The sequence below is a fragment of the Physeter macrocephalus genome, chromosome 9, assembly GCF_002837175.3.
Source record: "Physeter macrocephalus isolate SW-GA chromosome 9, ASM283717v5, whole genome shotgun sequence".
NCBI classification, from domain to species: domain Eukaryota; kingdom Metazoa; phylum Chordata; class Mammalia; order Artiodactyla; family Physeteridae; genus Physeter; species Physeter macrocephalus.
This window is the reverse complement of record NC_041222.1, coordinates 12333860-12355418: the sequence shown is the minus strand read 5'-3', so window position 1 is coordinate 12355418 and position 21559 is coordinate 12333860. Positions and strand designations below refer to the sequence as shown.

Below are 21559 nucleotides of genomic sequence, written 5' to 3'. Positions count from 1 at the left end.
AACCCGCGTCCCCTGCATCGGCAGGCGGACTCTCAACCACTGTGCCACCAGGGAAGCCCTATCTTGTTATTTTTAAGAGAGTTTTATCTGCAAGTCAAAGAGCATGCTTATCTCAGAGGTCTTGGTGATGATTAGTGAGGTGAGAGAAGAGTGGGTGATAAGGTAAAGGCCAGTGTGAGTGGGGCCAGTTGAGCAAGGGAGCAGGTGGCAGGTGGGGAGGTCAAAGAGATAAGTAAAGGCCAGGACATACAGTAATATCTTAAAGGCATGGTTGGTAAGAGTCTGGATTTTGTTCTTAGGACTAAAAGAGAAGCCAGTTAGTTTCCTGCAGGGAGATGACAGGATACAGTTTTTACTTTAAGAAGACAGCTCGTGCTGCAGTATGGAGAATGGGTTGTTGGGCGGGGGACAGGGAGAGGAAGTCCGGAGACCATTAGGAGACTGTTGCAGGGAGCCAGGTGGCAGATAACTGAGGTGCTGGAGCTTGGAGAAGTGGGTGGATTTGGGGTATATTTTGTATGAAGGGCCAACTAGACTTGCTGCTGTATTAATGTGAAGTGAGAAATGGAGGAATTGAGGATGACTCCTGGGATTTTGGCTTCAGCAGCTGTGTTGATAGTGGTTCTGTTTAGTGAGATGGGGAAGTTTGGGGTGGAACAGATTGGGCAGTTGGGAATCAGGTTGTTTTGGCCATATTCAGTTAAGAAAATGCCTGTTAGTCATTAAAGTAGTGATGTCCTGGCAGCTGGTTATGAGTTTAGAGTGGGAATAGAAATTTGGGAGTCATTTCTGTATAGATGATGTTTAAATCTACGAGAGTCGGGGAGATTATCTGGTGAGATGAGATCGAGGTAAATAGTCCAGGCCTGCTTCCTGAGGCATTGGCAATATTTAATGGTCTAGCACCTAATTAGGGGGTGGAACAAGTAGGAAAGGAGCCTGAGAAGGAGTGGTCAGTGTAGTAGGAGAAAAAGAGTAGAGGATGACCTTAGGGAAACCAAGAGAAATGTTTTTAGAAAGAGCATGATAAACGGCGGCCATCGGATTTAATAATATGGAAGTCATTGCTGATCGTGATTAGAGGTGTAAGATGTGGATGCAGAAGTTTGGGTTTGAGGACAGTTTGAGCTGGAGATAAATACTTTGAGCAACGTTCCAGGATTGCTGTTTTCAAATGCTGGTTATTTAATTGCGGGATGGTTTCTTCAGCCTGCCCACCTTTTCTCCTCAGAGGCCACAAGGCGGAGCTAATGAGTCAAGTAACTAGTCAGTGCTTTAGGTTGCCCACTTCTGGTGCCTTTCAAAAACCAAAAAGGAGATTTTCTGGAAGATTGATTTGGGGGAGAAAAGTCCTCCTTCCTAAACAAAAGTGATTATAGACTGAGGGCCTGCTTTCTTGAAAATGTGAAGAATCAGGATGTAGAAATGTACATGATGATCTCAAGTGTTTTTAAAAATTAGAAAAGTATAAAAATTAAAACTCTGAGATTCTGAGTTAGGGCAGACTGGATACATAATGAAACTTCCTCTTTTTCATGAAACCAAAATGACACTAGAATGATTTTTTTTTTTAAGGTATGCTTCCGCAAAGACAAAGAGCAGCAGGAGGGAAACAGTAGCAGTACAGTTAGGAACTAAAAGCAAATTGAGAGGTGATAGGGACTCAGGTGACTCAAAGCCGCCTAAGCTGACGGTGGGGAAAGACTAAGAAGCCACCTGGTTTACACCGGGGACTCCTTCAAAATGTTCAAGAATTGGCAGCACCAAGTACCTTGGGACTGAGGGAAAGATGGAGCGAAAGAGAAGGATTAGTCAGGGGTCTGTTTCAGAAGCAGTTAGAGCTTCCAATTCTGTCCTCCCTCCTCACACAGGGGCCACTATCGCTTCGCCACTCGGGCAGAGCTGGAGAGTGATAAAAAAGATAGAGGGTCTCTGGACCGAGAGATGCCAGGCACAGTTAAAGGTGGGGGCTAAGATCCTAAAATCTAAAGCAAAAGGTTACTGAAAGTTGAGATTCTTAGTCGTCTTCCTCTGCTTGTCTCTCAGCCTTATACCTTCCCTGCAAGCATTAAAAGAGCCTTTTAGAAAAATCTAAACAGGTTGGGAGAAGAGACTAGAATATACTGATATTGAGAGGGATGGGGGAATCTTCAATGAAATGACCCAGCAGAGTTCCTGTAGAGAACTGTCAGCAAGACCTCGAAGTCACAGAGCTTTCAACCAGTTTTTTAGTGTTTCCCTCTTAGGTGAGTGTGCAGAATAAGGGTCACCAAATATTTAAGGGAAGGTTCTAATATAAGTATCAAGTAAATACAAAGAAGGAAAAACATAAAGCATCATTGAGGGAGAAGAAAATTTCCAGGAAAAAAAAAAAGCAATATCTTCAGAAAGAGAAGAGATGTCACAGCCATAAAACAAGCATTTTTTAAAATCCAGAGAATAAACAGAGCTCATGGAAATGAAGATCATGATAGAAATGAAAAAAAAAAAATCAATAGAAGAGTTAGCAAAGTTCACTTTAAAGTGAAAGAAAAAGACAGATGGAGGATTGGAGAGAAAAAGAATATAAAAATGAGAGGGCCAGACCAAAATACTTCAGATATCCAACATCTGAAAAACAGAAGTGCCAGGAAGAGACACAGAGAAATGGAGAGCATCAAAGGAGTCATTCAAGAGAAAAGACTAAAAGTAAAGACAAAACATGTTACTGGTTGTGCCTGAAAGATGAGATTGTGGGTGCTTTTTCCCCCCTCCTCTACCTTTTTCTTTATTTTCCAAATTTTCTGTAACAACGTATTTTTTAAAACTAAGGCAAAATGTGTGGTTTTAGTATTACCAACATTGCCCTAGAAAATTTAACTCACAGGTTGTCTGTCATCAAAGAATGAATATGTAAAAAGAGCATGTTGAATGGGGCAACCTAAGTTCAGTCATTTAATCAGAAATTATGTCATCAGGGCCAAGTTCAGACTAATTTTCCTCCCCATAGGAAAATGCTCTCCTAGGGGGGCACCCAAAGACAGGCCATAAGGCTCTGTCGGGTGTCAGATTTCTTTTTAAATTATTATAAATTTTAAAAATTGAAGTATATTTGACATATAATATTAGTTTCATGTGTACAACATAATGATTCCACATTTGTATACATTGCAAAACAATCACCAAAATAACTTTATTTACCCTCTGTCACCTTACAAAGTTAGTACAGTGTTATTGACTGTATTCTCCATGCTATACAGTACCTCCCCATGACTTACTTATTTATTTTTATTTTTAAAATTTTATTTATTTTTGGCTGCATTGGGTCTTTGTTGCTGCGCATGGGCTTTCTCTAGTTGTGGTGAGCAGGGGCTACTCTTCGTTGCAGTGCGCGGGCTTCTCATTGCGGTGGCTTCTCTTGCTGTGGAGCACGGGCTCTAGTTGTGCGGGCTTCAGTAGTTGCAGCCTGCGGGCTCAGTAGTTGTGGCACACAGGCCTTAGAGCGCGCAGGCTTCAGTAGTTGTGGCTTGCGGTCTCTAGAGCACAGGCTCAGTAGTTGTGTCGCAGGGGCTTAGTGGCTCTGCAGCATGTGGGATCTTCCCAGACCAGGTAGGTATTGAACCCGTGTCCCCTGCATTGGCAGGCAGATTCTTAACCGCTGCACCACCAGGGAAGTCCACTTACTTACTTTATACCTAGAAGTTTGTACCTCTTGTTACCCTTCACCATTTTGTAACCCTCCTAACCCTTCTTCCCTCTGGCAACCACCAGTCTTTTCTCTGTATCTGTGAGTCTGGGTTTTCTTTGGTTTCGGGTGTTTAATTTTTATTCTCATTTGAGCTTCTTTATTACAGAACACTCATTATTCTACACAAATTCCTCCTGGGTCTTTTGGGCTGTCAGCCCTTGGCACACCAGAGTACAAGCCATTCTGTACTGTCAACCCTGCATCCTAATGTCCCTCTTACAAAAAGATTTGAAGCTTAAAAACCTTCCGGACCTGTGGAGGCTTTTTGGTAGCTGCTGACCATTTGCATTGGGGCTGTTTTGGGCTGCTCTCTCCTCCTCCTCCTCCACGTTTGTGAGCCGACAGCCTCCTCAGGGGGAGACATGATCATGAGCTCTGGGGGTGGAGACTTTCCTGTTTCCTGGATGTTGGGCTTTCCTGTTGATACTGACCGTTGTGGCACGTTCTTGGAGAAAATCCAGTGCAGATGTTGAGAGCCAAAACACAGAATGTATCTATGATTGAACTTGCAAACACTTTTGTTTAATGGCTGTTATTAGTTTGTAAAGTAAACATTTTGGATGACAGGTGTTATGTTTCCATTGCTTAACTGTTTTATTACGGAAAAATTCAAACATATCCAAAAGTAGAGTGGAAGTATAACCGTCCCCCACGTACCCATCAGCCGGCTGCAGCAGTCGCCCACTCACGGTCCATCTTGTTCTAGCTCTCCTCCCCCTGCTCCCAGCCCCCGCCCCCTGGGTTATTTTAAAGCAAATCCCAGGCATCACATCACTTCATACAAAAATACATATCTCTGAAATGCAAACTTTTTTTTTTTTTTTTTTTTTTTTGTGTGTGGTACACGGGCCCCTCACCGTTGTGGCCTCTCCCGTTGTGGAGCACAGGCTCCGGACGCACAGGCTCAGTGGCCATAGCTCACGGGCCCAGCCGCTCCGCGGCATGTGGGATCTTCCCGGACCAGGGCACGAACCCGTGTCCTCTGCATCGGCAGGCGGATTCTCAACCACTGCGCCACCAGGGAAGCCCCAAACATTCTTTTAAAAAAGAAAAAGGATCATATTATTATCACACCTAAACAGATTTTTTTTCCCTTAATATTTCCTCAAATATCCAGTTAGTGTTCAATTTCCCCAGTTGTCTCACACTGTTTTTATAGTTTTTTCCCAAATTGGGATATAAATAAAATTCTTACATTGCTTGATATGTTTTTTAAATATTTTAAGAATCCCTCCCCCTCTGTTTTTCCTTGCAATTTATTTATTAAAGAAACAAGTCATTTTTTTTCCTCTGCATTTGAAAAGAAGGGTAGTGAAGTTCCAGATTACTAGGATCATTTTGAAATTGTGATGAAATGCTCTACATTAAAAAAATATATATAGACTTTGAGAGGAATGTATTCCGTGTCTCTAATTAAAAGTCACCTCTCGGGCTTCCCTGGTGGCGCAGTGGTTGAGAATCCACCTGCCGATGCAGGGGACCGGGTTCGTGCCCTGGTCCGGGAAGATCCCACATGCCGCGGAGCGGCTAAGCCCGTGCGCCACAACTGCTGAGCCTGTGCTCTAGAGCCCGTGTGCCACAACTAATGAAGCCCTCGGGCATAGAGCCCATGCTCCACAGCGGGAGAGGCCACTGCAATGAGAAGCTGGCGCACCACAACAAGGAGTAGCCCCTGCTCGCTGCAGCTGGGGAAAGCCCGCGCGCAGCAGTGAAGACCCAACTCAGCCAAAAATAAATAAAAGAAAATAAATTTATTAAAAAAAAAAAAGTCACCACTCATTGAGGTCCTCCCTGGCCACCCAGTGTACAATTCGCCATCTCCCAAACCCTCAGTGCTTTACATCCTCCTTTCCTATTTTATTTTTCCTGCTGGACACCTAGCACTACCTTACACGCGCTATATTTTTATATTTTACTTGTGTATTATCTGCCTCCCCTCTAGAATGTAAGCTCCAGGTAGGCAGGGGTTTTGTGTGTTTTGCTCTCTGCTGTATCCCCGGCACTTGGGTAAGTGAATGAAGGAATGTTAAGGCAAGGCAGAAACAGGGTGAGGATGGCTGTGTAGGGCGGGGCAGAGGCATGCAGAGTGGAACCAGGTATCTCCATGCCCTTCACCTTGTTGATTTCTGGTCTCCGCTAGAATCAGAGATCCCTACAGATCTCTGTGAGAAGCTCAGAGGGTAAATGTCTTTTGCTTGTCACTCAGTGATAGAGGAACCTCTCTGCAGATGCTGACCCAGTATCTTGGCCCGTTCACTCCACTGTAGGCTCAGGCCCCCTCAACCAGAGGCTAGTGTGGCCAGGTTTCTCTGCAGAACCTGTGCTGTTGCGGCTGGGAGGCCAGTCCCTCCAGACCATCGACCACGGTGTTCAAAGGTGCTCCCAGCAAGGATGGAAGTCTTCAACAGTTTATCTTGATTCAAAACAGGTTTCCCAGCCTTTAGCCTGGTTGGATTGCAGTCAGGCTGGGAAACCACGCTCTGCCCTGGAACGCAGCAGGAGAAGCCTGAGTGAGTCACCTCTGTGCTCTTAGCCAGCAGTGTGGCCTCAGCCAGGTCCCTCCATGGTGCCTTAGTGTTCTTGCCTGTAGAATGGGGGTGGCATCCTTTCACTTCTGCAGGGTCGTTGTGAGCTTTTGTTGTTGTTGTGAGTTTTGTCCACTGAGGCAGGGATGTTAACCCAAATCCTCCAGTCAGGCTTCATGAGAAGGCAGTGTCTGGTTGCTCCAGGTGAGGCTGGGATTGCAGTGGCTGAGGAGACAGACCCCTTACGTCTCCGCTGGGCCAAGGAAGGCACGGTCCTAGTGGCGGGGGCGGGGCAGTGTGGCTGAATCTTGGGGCCCCCTTGCCTGCTTTGGGGATAGGGAGAGGAGATGCATTTAGCTGAGTGGAGCTGAGAGGGCTCCTCTCACCGTCCCTCCCTGCCTGGGGGCCTGGGCAACCTCTACAGAGAGACTTGGAGCAGAACTGGGGACAGGAGGCCCCAGGAACCTCTCTGCAGATGCTGACAAGAATCTTGGCCCTTTCACTCCATTGTAGGCTCAGGCCCCCTCAACCACAGGCTAGTGTGGCCAGGTTTATCGGCAGAATCTGTGCTGTTTTGGGTGGGAGTCTAGTCCCTACAGACATTTACCCTCTGAGCTTCTCACAGAGATCTGTAGGGATCTCTGATTCTAGCGGAGACCAGAAATCAACAAGGTGAAGGGCATGGAGATACCTGGTTCCACTCTGCATGCCTCTGCCCCGCCCTACACTGCCATCCTCGCCCTGCTTCTGCCTTGCCTTAACATTCCTTCATTCACTTACCCAAGTGCCGGGGATACAGCAGAGAGCAAAACACACACAGCTGTGCTGTGTTCCAAGGTATTGTTTTAAGAGCATTTCTAGCTTTGGTTGTGAGGTTCTTGCCACACTGACAGGGGTGTGTCATTGGAACAACTCATCCTTGTTCCTGGAACCCTGTTCCTGGCCTGGATGTGCGCTTTTCCCAGTAGGATGTGAGGCGTCCTGTGAAGGGAGTCCGTGGCACGGATTCTAGGTGCCCCCGCCCCTGGCCCCAAGGGAACCATATTTGTGTCTCCATGGAGAGCAGCTAGTGCTGATACCAGACCAGTAGATTTAGAATGCTTTTGGCTCTATGAAATCCAGAAAGGACCCTGGTTTTTTGTTCTGTTTCTTTACTTTATTGATTTGTTCTGTCCAGTACAGCAGCCCCTTGCCATAGGTGGCTATTTCAGTTTAAATATTTATTTATTTTATTTTATTTTATTTTTGGCTGCGTCGGGTCTTAGTTGTGGCATGCGGGCTTCTCTCTAGTTGTGGCGCACAGGTTCCAGAGCGCACGGCCTCGGTAGTTGCAGCATGCAGCCTCACTCATTGTGGCTCACGGGCTCGGTAGTTGTGGCATGTGGGCTTAGTTGCCCCGTGGCCTGTGGGATCTTAGTTCCCCGACCAGGGATCGAACCCACGTCCCCTGCATTGGAAGGCGGATTCTTAACCACTGGACCACCAGGGAAGTCCTGATATTTCAGTTTAATCAAATTAGGTAAAATTAATAAAAATTTAAATCCAGTTCCTCAGTCACACCAGCCACATTTCAAGAGCTCAGTCGGCACGTGGGACTAGCAGCCACTGTACTGGATAGTGCAGATCATGGAACGTTTCCATCACAACACAAAGTCCTATGAACAGCACCATCAGTGTTCCTGCTCAGAGGCTGATGAGTGTGGGGAGGTAACTTCAGAGCACCAAAGAGAATGCTGAGTGACATACAATGAAAAGTGAAGCTATTGCAAGTTTTACTTCATGTTCTTCTTGTGGTGAAACACTTCTCCAAGTAAATACTTATTTAGGGGAGACCTGAGGTTCTCCATGCCGACGCCTTCCATTAGAAGGTTGTCCCCAGAGCATTCTCAGTGATTCAGTCACTCATCACCTTTTAGCACGTGCTAGGGACACGAGGTGTCCACTTCTTTAGCCAGGGAATGGCTCCTTCCTGCCCGGACTCCATGCTCTGCCAGAGAACGTGAGATTCGAAGCTGTCATAGCAGTTTGTGTCTTCTGAGTTAGTGGCAAAGAAAGTTCTTATCACTCTTGGTTTGTCACTTGTGGTTCTACTAAAAGAAGAAAAAACAAACCCTGGGATGAAACCGATACTTTTCTGTTCTACCTGGTGAGGTCTTAGCGGCAGAGCCAGGAGCAGATGAGGCGAGGGAGGCGCCCAGGGCACAGATTTAGGGAAACACACTCAGGTGCCAACCTTGAACTTGCACAGGGCCCAAGAGTGTGAGTGTCTCCTTAAATTTTGCATCCTGGGTGCCTGGCTTGCCTCCGCCTAGTTCCAACCAGGCTGGCTCCTGAGCCCCGTCACCGCACACTCTGGCAGGCTCGCCGCATGGTTGGAGGGCTTCTGGCCTCGTCCGTAGCTCTTGAGCACAAGCAGCCTCCTACCGTGTCTGAACCTTTCCCTCAGCTGGAACCCCTCAGATACGAGCTGTATCTCTTTGCTCTTTGCATACCCGGCCCAGAGTGGAGGACAGATAAGTAGCTAATAATGATCAATGAGCAGATCAGTCCACCAGGGGTCAACTCAGTGAATTAAAGAGACAAGAACTCTCGTGACTTAGATTTTCTCATTAACGGTTCAGAGAACGTCCCGCCTTGTCACCTGCCAGGCTCCACGTCTTGGCACAGCTGAGTTCTCCCTGTGCACAGGGAGGCCGAGAGTCCTCTCGTGCGCATGCCTGCTGGTGGGCACCGCTCCCCCTACCTCGCCCTTTCCCGGGCTTCTGTTGCTTTCAGCATCAGGCTGAGTTACCGTGCTAGAAAGCTCCGTCTCTGAGCACGGTTCTCCTTCTCTCCCTCCTCCACCCCTGCTGCCTCCAAAGCCTGTGTCATGCTGCAGCCAGAGCGTCCTAGGATCACTTGGCTGGCTGGGGCCATGATTCAAGGAGGAGCGGGGTACAGAAGCAACAGCTGTGTTCACGCTGCCCCTTCTCCCTCCCACAGAGCGTGCTGAAGAAAAGGGACCAAGTGCAAGCCGAGTACGAAGCCAAACTGGAAGCTGTGGCTCTGAGGAAGGAAGAGCGGCCCAAGGTCAGGGGAACTCCCCACCCCCCGGGGCGGGCGGGCCGCTCCGGGCTTCCGGCAGTGATGCCCCCCGGATGACAGTGAATTTGTGTCCCTAGATCCATATGACCAAGATGGTCAGTGCTAGCTGGGCGGGGTTGATGCTGTTCTTTTCCTCTTTTTGCTTCCTTTTATGTCAAATGTACGTTGGCGGTTGACTTTCCTGCTGTTTCCTGTTTTTTGTTTTTTTTTGTTTTTTTTTTTAAGGTTTCCAGCTCTGCCATTCATAGGCAGTTCCCGTCTATGAAATGGGGCTGAGGAGACTGGGGAAGAACAGTCTAGATCAGTGTTCTCACAAGTGTGATTTGCGGACTGGTCCACAAACGGTAACCAACCCAGGAGGAGAAAGGCACAGAAGCCGAGAGGGAGCACTTTTACAGCACTGTGTGCACAGCTGCCCTCTGTCTCCAGCAGCCCGTCCCGCCCACTGATTCCTAGCTGTCCCTCTGATATTGTGGAACACGGCCTGCTGAGCCCACGTCTCAGTCTCATGTAAAGGGATGATGTGGAATACTGTATTTAAAAAGTTCACTCTTAACAATTTAACTTCTAAGTATAGAAGTCACTCTTCCTGGCTAGGGAGGGAAGGAGAGACAGCAAGTTCTGCCGCTAGCCTAGTTTGGAAGCTGAAGATCCTGTATTTAAAAGATGTCACTTAAACAGTTCTGTCAGCATTCGTACCTGCTCGGCACCGAATGCAAGCTTTCTCAGAGGCTGGTTTTGGCTTTTAGTATACGTTCAGCCCTACTGGGGACAGTTCCTTTCCAAAGACAGGAGCTAAAGGTTATGAGTAATAGGCCGAATTAAATGTTGACTGTGCCCTGGATTGCGGCTGCCTGCAGGTCACAGCCACTCGGGAGCTGACGAGCAGAGGAAACGGCTGTTTCTGGCTCACGCGTTCCACCTGGGAGAGCTCCCGCCTCGTGCTCTACCCTTCTTGCTGGCCTGGGTGACCTCCCTTCTCCTCCCAGGGAGTGTTGAAATCTTCCTGCTGCTGCTGTTCTCACCTCCCTGGAGCATCACTTACCCGTACGACTCATTCTCTTGGCCACAGGAGTCCTTACGAGATGGGCAAGGGTTTCCTTCCAGCCAAGGAGACCAACCAGTAGGTCCCAAACACGCCTGTGCCCTCAGCACACCATGGGGAGGCGGAGTTTGTCTTCCTCCTCTCTCGTGGGATGCTGAGCCACACCAGAGTGAACTTGGCTACTTATTTAGCAGTGGTGATACTTAACAAAACGGGGGCTGTCCCGACCGTGTACCGGTGAGTGGGATCCCACAGTGGGGGCAGCAGAAATTGTGTCTCCAGTTTGGGGTCTGGGGCAGCCGCTACTTTGGTGGGCAAAGGAGGGCTCAGTTGGCAGCCTGTCCAAGTCAACCATGGTTTGGTAGACAGAGCACAGGATTTAGAATCACATGGCCCTGGGTTTGAATCCCAGCTCTGTCCCCCAGCTTGGACTGGTTTGCTCATTAGCCTCTGTGGGATTCGTACATGTGATTGCTGTGAAGATGCAAAGATCAGCCCAGTGTCTGATGTAATAACAGGTGCTTCATTGGTGGATCCTGTTTTCCAAACTAGCTCCTGTTGCCTCTAGTAGGACTGCTGAATGAGAGCTTCGTTTTCTGGGTTTGTTGCCACTTTTTTTTTTTTTTTAATTATTAAAAATGTTTTTTCTCACTGCACTGTTGGGGGCATTGTTTCCTTGTGTCCCAAAGTGTCCCCTGCTTCTCCATGCCTCCTGAGCATCTTTCCTCCCTGACTACCCATCAGCAGGGAGAGACATGTTGTAGGAAATGAGTAGCTTAAGATTTTTCTGTGCTTTGTTTATTGTTTTATGTTTTGAGCTTCACTTTCCAGAGATGCTGTTGGTGAGAGAAAAGCCAGGGTATCAGGAAGCAGGTCAGGGCTGATTCTCCCCCCAGGACTCAATGAGTTGTACTGTTGGTAACTGTCATGGGAGCAAAATTGCTCACAGGTCCATCTCAGGGTTGCAGGGAAGGAGAGGATTCCCACCGAAAGATCGAGAGTTTTCACAGGGAGGCCCCGGGTCTGGGCATGTTAACAGAAGATCTGAGGGAATCTCGGGGCTGATTCTGTTTTGAGGTGAAATCTTGAAAAGTTGCTCTGAGGAGTGAGGGAAAGTTGATTTTATGTGAAGCCATGGAGAGGTCACTTCTCCGTAACGCAGAAGAAGGAAATGGCCTCTTGGGTCTCCGTGTCCCTCACTGGGATTTCGCACTGGAGTGGACATATGACGACAGAGGACTGAGCCCAATGGCTCAGCTGCCGGACGGAGAGCCCCGTGGCTGCAGCTTCTCGGCATGTGCTGAGGGCAGGCAGCAGTGAGGCCTCTAGAGCTGAGGGAAAATGTTTGTATCGCAGAATTTGAAGTTTTGCTTTGTTTTTAGGTTGGCGAAACTCAGCAGACCCCGAGGTGGCTTATTCTCAGGAAGACGGAGCTTTGATTTTGCAGGCTTGGCTTTCCTCACTTTAATTTTGAGGTTGGAGAAATTAGAGGCACTCTGTGGGGGGGGCTGGCTGCCTTCTGCTGCATGTGTCAGGACCACAGACTTGGGGAAATCTGAGAACTTTCCCCTCCTTAGAAGCTTGAAACAAAGCTATTACTGGAAACACAGGGGGGCTGAGGAATGCATTTAAAACTGGACGGGAAGCATGCACAGTCTATTGTGGACTCATATGAGGGTAAACCATGAGGGGAACGTGCACATTTTATTCTGCATTTGACTCTTTTCAAATGCTAATATATTCACATGTTGCTGGTTCAAAACATAAGAGAAGAAGGGATGCCAGGAGAGAATGCTTTATACAAGGTTAAAAAAGAAAGAAAGAGAGGGAGTATTTCAGGCCTTGACCCACTGGTAGCTTGTACTGGTTACAGGGCCAGGTGAAGAGGCTGTTGGGAGTGGGTGGTGTCATCGTGGGCTGAGGTGTGTGGTGCGGGGCCGGGTGGAGCAGAAAGCAAGAGGTGCTGAAGTGTTGCACGTCAGGGTGAGAGCAGGTGAGGAGGGGAAGGAGCACCTGGGGTCAGTGGGACAGGCCTCTTGAAGGCTGTGGACCTTCAAAGTCTCTTAGAATCACCAGAATGGTGCACATTCTGGAATGGGGAGGATGTGGCAGAGAGCAAGAACTCCAGTTGTGAAGTAGCAGATAGGAATAGGGAGACTCGTGAATATGGAGCTTTGACAGACCTGAGAGTTTTGCAGGGCTATTTGTTTCCAGATACTTTCTTTTCTTTTCTTTTTTTTTACATCTTTATTGGAGTATAATTGCTTTACAATGGTGTGTTAGTTTCTGCTTTACAACAAAGTGAATCAGTTATACATATGTTCCCATATCTCTTCCCTCTTGCATCTCCCTCCCTATCCCACCCCTCTAGGTGGTCACAAAGCACCGAGCTGATCTCCCTGTGCTATGCGGCTGCTTCCCACTAGCTATCTGTTTTACGTTTGGTAGTGTATATATGTCCATGCCACTGTCTCACTTTGTCCCAGCTTACCCTTCCCCCTCCCCATATCCTCAAGTCCATGCTCTAGTAGGTCTGTGTCTTTATTCCCGTCCTACCCCTAGGCTCTTTATGACATTTTTTCTTTTCTTAGATTCCATATATATGTGTTAGCCTACAGTATTTGTTTTTCTCCTTCTGACTTACTTCACTCTGTATGACAGACTCCAGGTCCATCCAACTCCGTTTCATTTCTTTTTGTGGCTGAGTAATATTCCATCGTATATATGTGCCACATCTTCTTTATCCATTCATCTGTTGATGGACACTTAACATGCTTCCATGTCCTGGCTATCGTAAATAGAGCTGCAATGAACATTTTGGTACATGACTCTTTTTGAATTATGGTTTTCTCAGGGTATATGCCAGGTAGTGGGATTGCGGGTTCGTATGGTAGTTCTATTTGTAGTTTTTTAGGGAAACTCCATAGTGTTCTCCATTGTGGCTGTATCAATTGACATTCCCAGCAGCAGTGCAAGAGTGTTCCCTTTTCTGCACACCCTCTACAGCATTTATTGTTTCTAGAGTTTTTGATGATGGCCATTCTGACCGGTGTGAGATGATACCTCATTGTAGTTTGGGTTGGCATTTCTCTAATGATTAATGATGTTGAGCATTTCTCTCATGTGTTTGTTGGCAATCTGTGTCTCTTCTTTGGAGATATGTCTATTTAGTTCTGCTGGCCATTTTTGGATTGGGTTGTCTGTTTTTTGGTATTGAGCTGCATGTGTGGCTTCTAAATTTTGGATATGAATCCTTTGTCAGTTGCTTCATTTGCAAATATTTTCTCTCGTTCTGAGGGTTGTCTTTTGGTCTTGTTTATGGTATCCTTTGCTGTGCAAAAGCTTTTAAGTTTCATTAGGTCCCATTTGTTTTTTTTTGTTTTTATTTGCATTTCTCTAGGAGATGGGTCCAAAAGGATCCTGCTGTGATTTATGCCATAGAGTGTTCTGCCTATGTTTTCCTCTAAGAGTTTGATAGTGTCTGGCCTTACATTTAGGTCTTTAACCCATTTTGAGTTTATTCTTGTGTGTGGTGTTAGGGATTGTTCTAATTTCATACTTTTACATGTAGCTGTCCAGTTTTCCCAGCACCACTTATTGAAGAGGCTGTCTTTTCTCCACTGTATATCCTTCCCTCCTTTATCAAAGATAAGGTGACCATATGTGTGTGGGTTTATCTCTGGGCTTTCTATCCTGTTCCATTGATCTATATTTCTGTTTTTGTGCCAGTACCATACTGTCTTGATTACTGTAGCCTTGTAGTATAATCTGAAGTCAGGGGGCCTGATTCCTCCAGCTCCATTTTTCGTTCTCAAGATTGCTTTGGCTATTCGGGGTCTTTTGTGTTTCCATACAAATTGTGAAATTTTTTGTTCTAGTTCTGTAAAAAATGCCAGTGGTAGTTTGATAGGAATTGCATTGAATCTGTAGATTGCTTTGGGTAGTAGAGTTATTTTCACAATGTTGATTCTTCTGATCCAAGAACATGGTATATCTCTCCATCTATTTGTATCATCTTTAATTTCTTTCATCAATGTTTTATAATTTTCTGCATACAGGTCTTTGGTCCTTAGGTAGGTTTATTCCTAGATATTTTATTCTTTTGGTTGCAATGGTAAATGGGAGTGTTTTCTTAATTTCACTCTCAGATTTTTCATCATTAGTGTATAAGAATGCCAGAGATTTCTGTGCATTAATTTTGTATCCTGCTACTTTACCAAATTCATTGATTAGCTCTAGTAGTTTTCTGGTAGCCTCCTTAGGATTCTCTATGTATAGTATCATGTCATCTGCAAACAGTGACAGCTTTACTTCTTCTTTTCCTATTTGGATTCCTTTTATTTCTTTTTCTTCTCTGATTGCTGTGGCTAGAACTTCCAAAACTATGTTGAATAAGAGTGGTGAGAGTGGGCAACCTTGTCTTGTTCCTGATCTTAGTGGAAATGGTTTCAGTTTTTCACCCAGATACTTTTGACAACTGAGGAGACACACACCTGATAATTCCCAGTCCTGTCCACAGCGGCTGTGATCTCAGCCTAGCTTAGGAAACCAGATTCATCAGCCACAGAAGGGCAGGACTCTGTCACCTCCCTTACTGGATTCCTACAACAGCCTTCTGTCAATGCGGGTCCCACCTTACAGATGAGGAGCCAGCGCTCAGGGGAGTTATATGACTTACACACCAATGCTCACACGTGGTGGAGCTGGAATTGGGCCACGGATGTGTCAGGTTCCAAAGTGGGAGCCCTTTATCCCCACTACAGGGGCTCCCAGCGATCTTTGCTTCACTGAGGGGTGAGGCGTCCGGCTTTTGTAAGATGCATGGCTGATGCTAGAGGGACTGGGCAGAGAACCTGGGCCTGCCGCTGGCTCTTCAGTCTGTGACTGCTAGTCCATTCAACGGGTGCAGGGGAGCTCGTGGCTCCTGTTCTCAGCGCATCTGCTCTCCACTTGGGTGCTCGCTTTTCCCTCCTCAGCTGCCATTCTCTGAAGCTTGTTTCTTTTTATGTATTTGTTTTATAAAACATTCTTTCAGGGCACCAGTAACTTCCTATTTGCCAAATTCAGTAGCCTCTTCTCAATCTTTACCCTGCCTCAGTGTTTCCTCAACTTCTCTTCATCTCACAGGTCCCATAGAAAATGAAAATATTTGTATGGCGCACTGGGATCAAAGACCAGGTTGCTTGAAACTGGAGGTGACCAGCCTGGAACTCTGGCTTCCCAGAGGGCTGGGGGGATAATATTGCTGTCGTTCACACATCACCAGTTAGGAAGCTGTGCCCTGCTTTTCACTTAGTGGCATATAGCCGAGAAGACAACCGTCTTGAATTGGTTCTGTCATCGGTCCTGGCACCTCTCCCCCAATACTGGGATCATGTCTGCCTTATATAATCTTTGGGGACTTTATTAACCTACTGTCCTCATGGGAGCAGATAGTGTGATGCCTCCAGCCTAGCTCCAAGAAGGATATTTAGGTAGAGATTCATATCGTAGGGCTGAGAGATGCCTGGCACTTGGAAAGAGTTCATTAATACATTTTTCAGTGATGAATGTTGAGTGAATTCACATTACCACCCTCCTCTCCAGCACACACATGCTTAATCTCATCCCGTGTTACCCTTCTCCCATTGCTCCACAACCAATATTCTGTAATGGAACTTCTCACGAGAGGTAGGGGAACCAATGTGAAGAATGCAGTCTTGTCCTCTGTTTAGAAATTGTTGTCTTTTGAGGTCTTGTCTGGAGATTCTTTTCCCTTCTTGGTATCTTGTGATCAGCAACACCTGACCATTAACATTGGCTATTCCCATCTCTACCCGCTCCAAATACAAGGTAGCATAACTCTTAACAGTACCTCAGTCAAAAAATCAGAACATTGAGATAGGAAGGAATGCAGGGTGTTACTAGTCAGTGAATTGATTGTCACAAAGACACCATCCAGAAAGAAACAAGAGTGAGAGGAATGCAAGCCCAAGCATCTGCTGCCAGCAGCCCTCCTCTCCGTAGAGTTGGGCAACTTCAGCAGCTGGTCACTTCAGACAGCTCTCGCAATCCCTCTTATTCTCTTCTTTTTAAGTCCTCCCATCTCCTCCCTCTTCTAATCCCCTCCACCCTTGTGCTTCTATGGCTCTGCTGTCTCTGACTCTTTTCCTGCTTCTGTGCCCATATTTCTTAGTAACTTTTGCTGACTCCTTTATTAAGCCTATACATGTAGGCTTTTCCATGAGTTCTACCCTTAGGCTCTCCCCTCCTTAGCCCCCTCTTTTATTCCCCCATATATTAAAAAAAGTTTTTCATCATGGCAAAATACACAAAACGTAAAATTTACCATCTTAACCATTATTAACTGTGCAGTTCAGTAGTGTTATAGTAAATTCACATTATTGTTGCAACCAATCTCTAGAATTCCTTTCATCTTATGGAACTGAAACTCCATATTCATTAAACAACAAAGCCCTGTTTCCCCTCCCTCTGGTCCCTGGCAACCACCATTCTCCTACTTTCTGTTTCTATGAATTTGACTACTCTAGGTATCTCTTATAGGTAGTTATAATGAAGTAGTATTTGTTTTTTTGTGACTGGATTATTTCACTTAGCATAATGCCCTCAAGGTTCATCCATGTTGTAGCATGTGTCAGAATTTCCTTCCTCTTTAAGGCTGAATGATACTACATTGTAGGTGTATATCACATTTTATTTATCCATTCATCTGTGGATGAACACTTTAGTAGCTTCCATCTTTTGTCTTTTGCGAATAATGCTGCAGTGAACATGGGTGTACAGATATCTCTTTGAGACCCTGCTTTCAGTCTTTTGGATATATACCTAGAAGTGGAATTGCTGGATCATATGGTAATTCTACTTTTAATTTTTTGTTGAACTGCCATACTTTCTTCCACATGTGTAAAGGTTCCAATTTTCTACATCCTTGCCATTACTTGTATTTTCTGGTTGGTTGGTTTTTTAACAGTAGCCATCCTAATGGATGTGAGGTGGTAGCCTATTGTGGTTTTGATTTGCATTCCCCTAAGGATTTGTGATATGGAGCATCTTTTCATGTGCTTGTTGGCGATTTATATAACTTCTCTGGAGAAATGTCTGTTTGAGACCGTTACTCATCTTAAAATGGGTTATTTGTTTTTTTTGTTGTTGAGTTGTCTCCGCCCCCTCTTGTGGAGGGAGGTCTCACCCTTCCCATGGCTGCAGCTACCTCCTTTATCTGGTCTGTGGACCTGTCCTTTACCGTGAGCCGTATGGTGGACTACTGCCACCCAAACTTTTGGCTCCTCTCTGACTTCCTATGTTTTATTTCTTGTGTGCAGTTGGTTGCCAAATCTGTCAGTTCTGTCTCCACCAGGTTGGTCTGATCTGTCCCTTCTGGTATTTCAGCCATCACCCTGGCTCCAGGGTGCTGAGGGTGATCACAGGCCAGTATAGTTTGGTGTTGACTCATCTCTGGTGAAATAATGGGGTGAGGTAGCACAGGTGAAGGGTGGCATGAAGTTTGAAAGAACACGTTTAATAGTATTATAATATTTTATATTTGGAAAATGAAAAAGAAACCTTTTGATGTGACATGGAATAAAGTTCAGTAAAATATTCTTGACTTGAGGGATTATGCAAATGACAGATTATCTTTTGTGAACAGCGCTTTACAATATTGATACTGATCAGAACTAACAAATAATTGTTTCGGCCCTTAACACATGCCAGGTACCAGGAGTTTTATGCATATACTACCTCATCTAACCTCATTCCAACCTTATAAGGTGGAGGGTATTATCCAGAAAGAGAAACTGAGGCGTAGAGAGGCCCAACGTCACCCATCTAGGAAGTGGTAGATGCAGTATTCACACCCTGGAAATCTGGCTCTAGAACTGTCTCTATAGTAAGAGGAAGCACAAGGCTTTTCTATTTTCCAAAAAGGACGCCTGAGTTAAATGGGCCTCAGAACCCCTGGCCTTCAGGAAGAGCCCCAGGTTTCTCATCTGCTCCCCGCCAGCTGGGGCGCTCTCTCTCTCTCTCTCTCTCTCTCTCTCTCTCTCCCCCTCCCTCCCTCCCTCCCTCCCTCCCTCTCTCTCTCTCTCTCCCTCTCTCCCTCTCTCTCCCTCTGCCTTTGAGGGCTCTGTGGCCTGTGAGCTAGCTGTTCCTGAGGCGGGTCCAGGTGTTGTCTCATCTCTGTCACTTGCATGTACTGTCCCTCTGGAGTCACAGGCGCCGCTTCCATCATCTTTGAAGAGTCGCCTCTGGTATTTCTTCAAGGAAGCCGGCTCCCCCATCCAGTTGTCCTCACCCTCCAGCTCCTCCTCGCAGTGTGCGTATCACAGGCTCCAAGTGAAGTGAAAGCGCTCGAAACATCTCTCCGCAGTGTCTAGCCATGTTCATTTCCTTCCCAACTAGACTGGGTAACTTGAGATGAGATGTGCCTGCTGAGACCTAAGCACTTTCCCTCTGTGCCCAGCGTGGAGTGTGTTGGGAAAACGATAAGCTAAAAAATACTTCTCACATCGAGGCTCAGGCAATCATGCAGTCCAGAGTTTCCATCCCCAGACCAGACCCAGGAATCTTTGCTAGGTGAGCACTCCTTGGAATCAGAGAGCCTAGCTCCTCTCTTCTCACCGTGTCCCAGGAGGTTTTCCTTTCAGAGCTTTGCTTTCCTTCTTGCTGCAGTAGTTAACTAAACAGGAAGTTGATCGTGGGCACTTTTCCCCAGATGCTAAAATGAGCAGTGGCCAGGAGAGGAATAAGGGAACTGGACTGTGCCTGCGGGGAGGGAAGGGAGGTCAGCCCAGACACTGGTTCGCTGGGTGCGTGTTGAGGCTTGTTCCTGGGATGTTTGTCAGGGAATGGCTCTGGAGAGGCAAAGCCAGGGCACTCTTGTTTGCACTTTGGTTTCCCACAAGGTGGCCAACAGTAACAGGTCAATCAGCAGGGAAAGGCAAAGTGACTTCAGTGCTAGATCAGGAGGGAAAATCGAGTCCTTTTTAAAATTTCTTCCAGAAGTTTAAGTGCTTTGGAGAACGCTCCCCCACCCCCCCAAAAAAGGTCCCTTTTTATTGGTTTTTGGTTTGTTTGTTTGTTTTTTCCGGCCATGCTGAGCAACTTGTGGGATCTTAGTTCTCCAACCAGGGATAGAATCTGGGCCCATGGCAGTGAAAGCACCGAGTCCTAACCACTGGACGCCGGGGAATTCCCCAAAGTTCCTTGCTTTTAAGTTGCCCAGGAAGCCTGACTGTATATCTTCCTCTCTGACTCATCCTTGTCTCTCCCAAGTTTAGTGCCCGTGTCAGGCACATTTGAATCCCCTCACCTAGGCGGCTCCACTTTCCCTGCTCCTATGTACTGCAGCCGTGGCCAAAAGGTCTGGGTGGCAGACGGCTAAGTGCCCTCAGCACTTTGGAAGCCCTGAAGGGGTTGGCTCCCTCAGGCTTGGCCTTGCCTGAGGTGTTTCTGGGTCAGCTCCTGCCCATAAGGTCTGGGTATAAAACTTGCCTGGTTGGTAGAGATTGACCTTGATGGTTCCATTTGGGATCAGAGGCCCCAGCACACAAAATGTACAAGGCCTCACTTGTTTTGGGAAAGCATTTGGCAGGTGGGTGTGTGACCCAGCTTTGGGCATGTTGACCGCCCCCCTCCTCCCGGGCACCATCAAAGTCCAGTGGAGCTCCTGTGTTAGGAGAGAAGCCAGCTTTGTGCTTTGGGTACCAGGGTGATCATTTCCCATTACCTTCTTATAATATTGGGTATTTTCTTTCTACCTGTGTAGGACGGATGAAACTCACCAAAGCAAAGTGAAAGTTGTGAAATTCAGGGGACCTAGTTCCATTTTGAGAAAGCCTTCTAAACTTCCTTAAGAAAAACTAGAAATAGCCTGCTGTATATTTCTTCTTTGTATTTCATGGTTTTTGACAGGCATAAACAACTTTCTTTCCATTTCCCCAGAATTACCCAATTTTAATTCTTTATTTTTGGTTATCTGCTATCTGGGGGTTGCATGGACAAGTCTCCAGTTGATTTATAAAGTGGGCCAGTAGTCTTATTGCAATGAATTCTCTGGTTAATGGAGATAGGCATCATCAAAACGTCCCGGTTAATGGAACAGTTCATGTGATATGGAAAACCCTCTTTTCTTGTTTCAACATGGGACGTAGGAGAATAACAGCACAATACCAAATACTGCTGTACACTTGCAAAATCTGCACACATTTTCACTTTTGGATGGGTAACTCCTAAAAGGAGCCAAAGACATATGACTCTGAATCACAGCGTTCCTTCTTCCTGTTTGTAAACCCAGGCAGGTGTTTCCCCCACAAGTCACTGTTTGGCTTGGATGGGTTTAAAAATTTGGGTCAGGATAGCACTTTTCAGAATTCTGTCTTACATCTGGAAACCCAAGGCTGTGCCTACAAATAAATGCCTCCAGAGGAGGGAGTGTGTCCATGGCATTTTAAGGCAGTAATCTGGCCTCTCACAAATGTGTGAGCATAGGGGCATGAGGTACCCGTTACACATACAAAGCTCCCGTGTATGCAATCCCCTTCCAGGTACCAGCAGATGTGGAGAAATGTCAGGATCGGATGGAGTGTTTCAATGCTGATCTGAAAGCCGACATGGAGAGGTGGCAGAACAGCAAGAGGCAGGACTTCCGGCAGCTGCTCATGGGAATGGCCGACAAGAACATCCAGTATTACGAGAAGGTAATGAGCAGGCTGACAAGATGACAGTCCTCTGCTTAAGGAAGCGTTTCTAATAGCCAGAGCCTCTGGTCAGGGCCTGCCAGAAGTCCAGAAGGGTCCTGCTGGGCCCATCTCCTTCCCTTGATTTATGTGTTTAGTCTTAGCAACCCCTGTGTGTCCTCACCCTGCTGTGCTAGATGTGGTGCTGGGTTTGGAAGCCGGGGGGTGGGGCGGGGGGCCCTGGGTGCCCACAGGGGTTTCACTTGCACACCCTGCTGACGGAAGCAGCAGTTTTATCCTCCAAGCCCTTTAGTTCTTCCAGCGTCTGCTTCCCAGTCAGTCAGGCCTGCAGCGCAGGGATGTCCCCAGTTGATAGAGGCTTCGGGGTTCCTTTAAGCTGTTCTGTGGTTCTTCACACAGGGGTTCTTCCCTTCATTGTGCCGAGGGTCCCTTTGGTCATCTGGTGAAGCCTAGAGACCCCTTATCAAAACACTGTTTGTTT

The 21559-nt window shown here is 46.6% G+C and overlaps 1 protein-coding gene across 7 annotated transcripts in view; it reads left to right on the top strand.

The window, feature by feature from the left end:
- Positions 1-21559, top strand: part of SNX30 (sorting nexin family member 30) — a 127642-nt gene that overhangs the window by 82911 nt on the left and 23172 nt on the right. For all 7 annotated transcript variants that reach the window (XR_003681138.2, XR_003681139.2, XR_003681140.2 and 4 more), the window contains exons 7-8: positions 9235-9321; positions 20926-21078. Coding sequence is in view for 2 of the 7 variants with exons in the window: in XM_028493636.2 (XP_028349437.1) it covers positions 9235-9321; positions 20926-21078 (240 nt within the window). In the remaining 5 variants the exon portion in view is untranslated. The remainder of the gene's footprint in view (positions 1-9234; positions 9322-20925; positions 21079-21559) is intronic.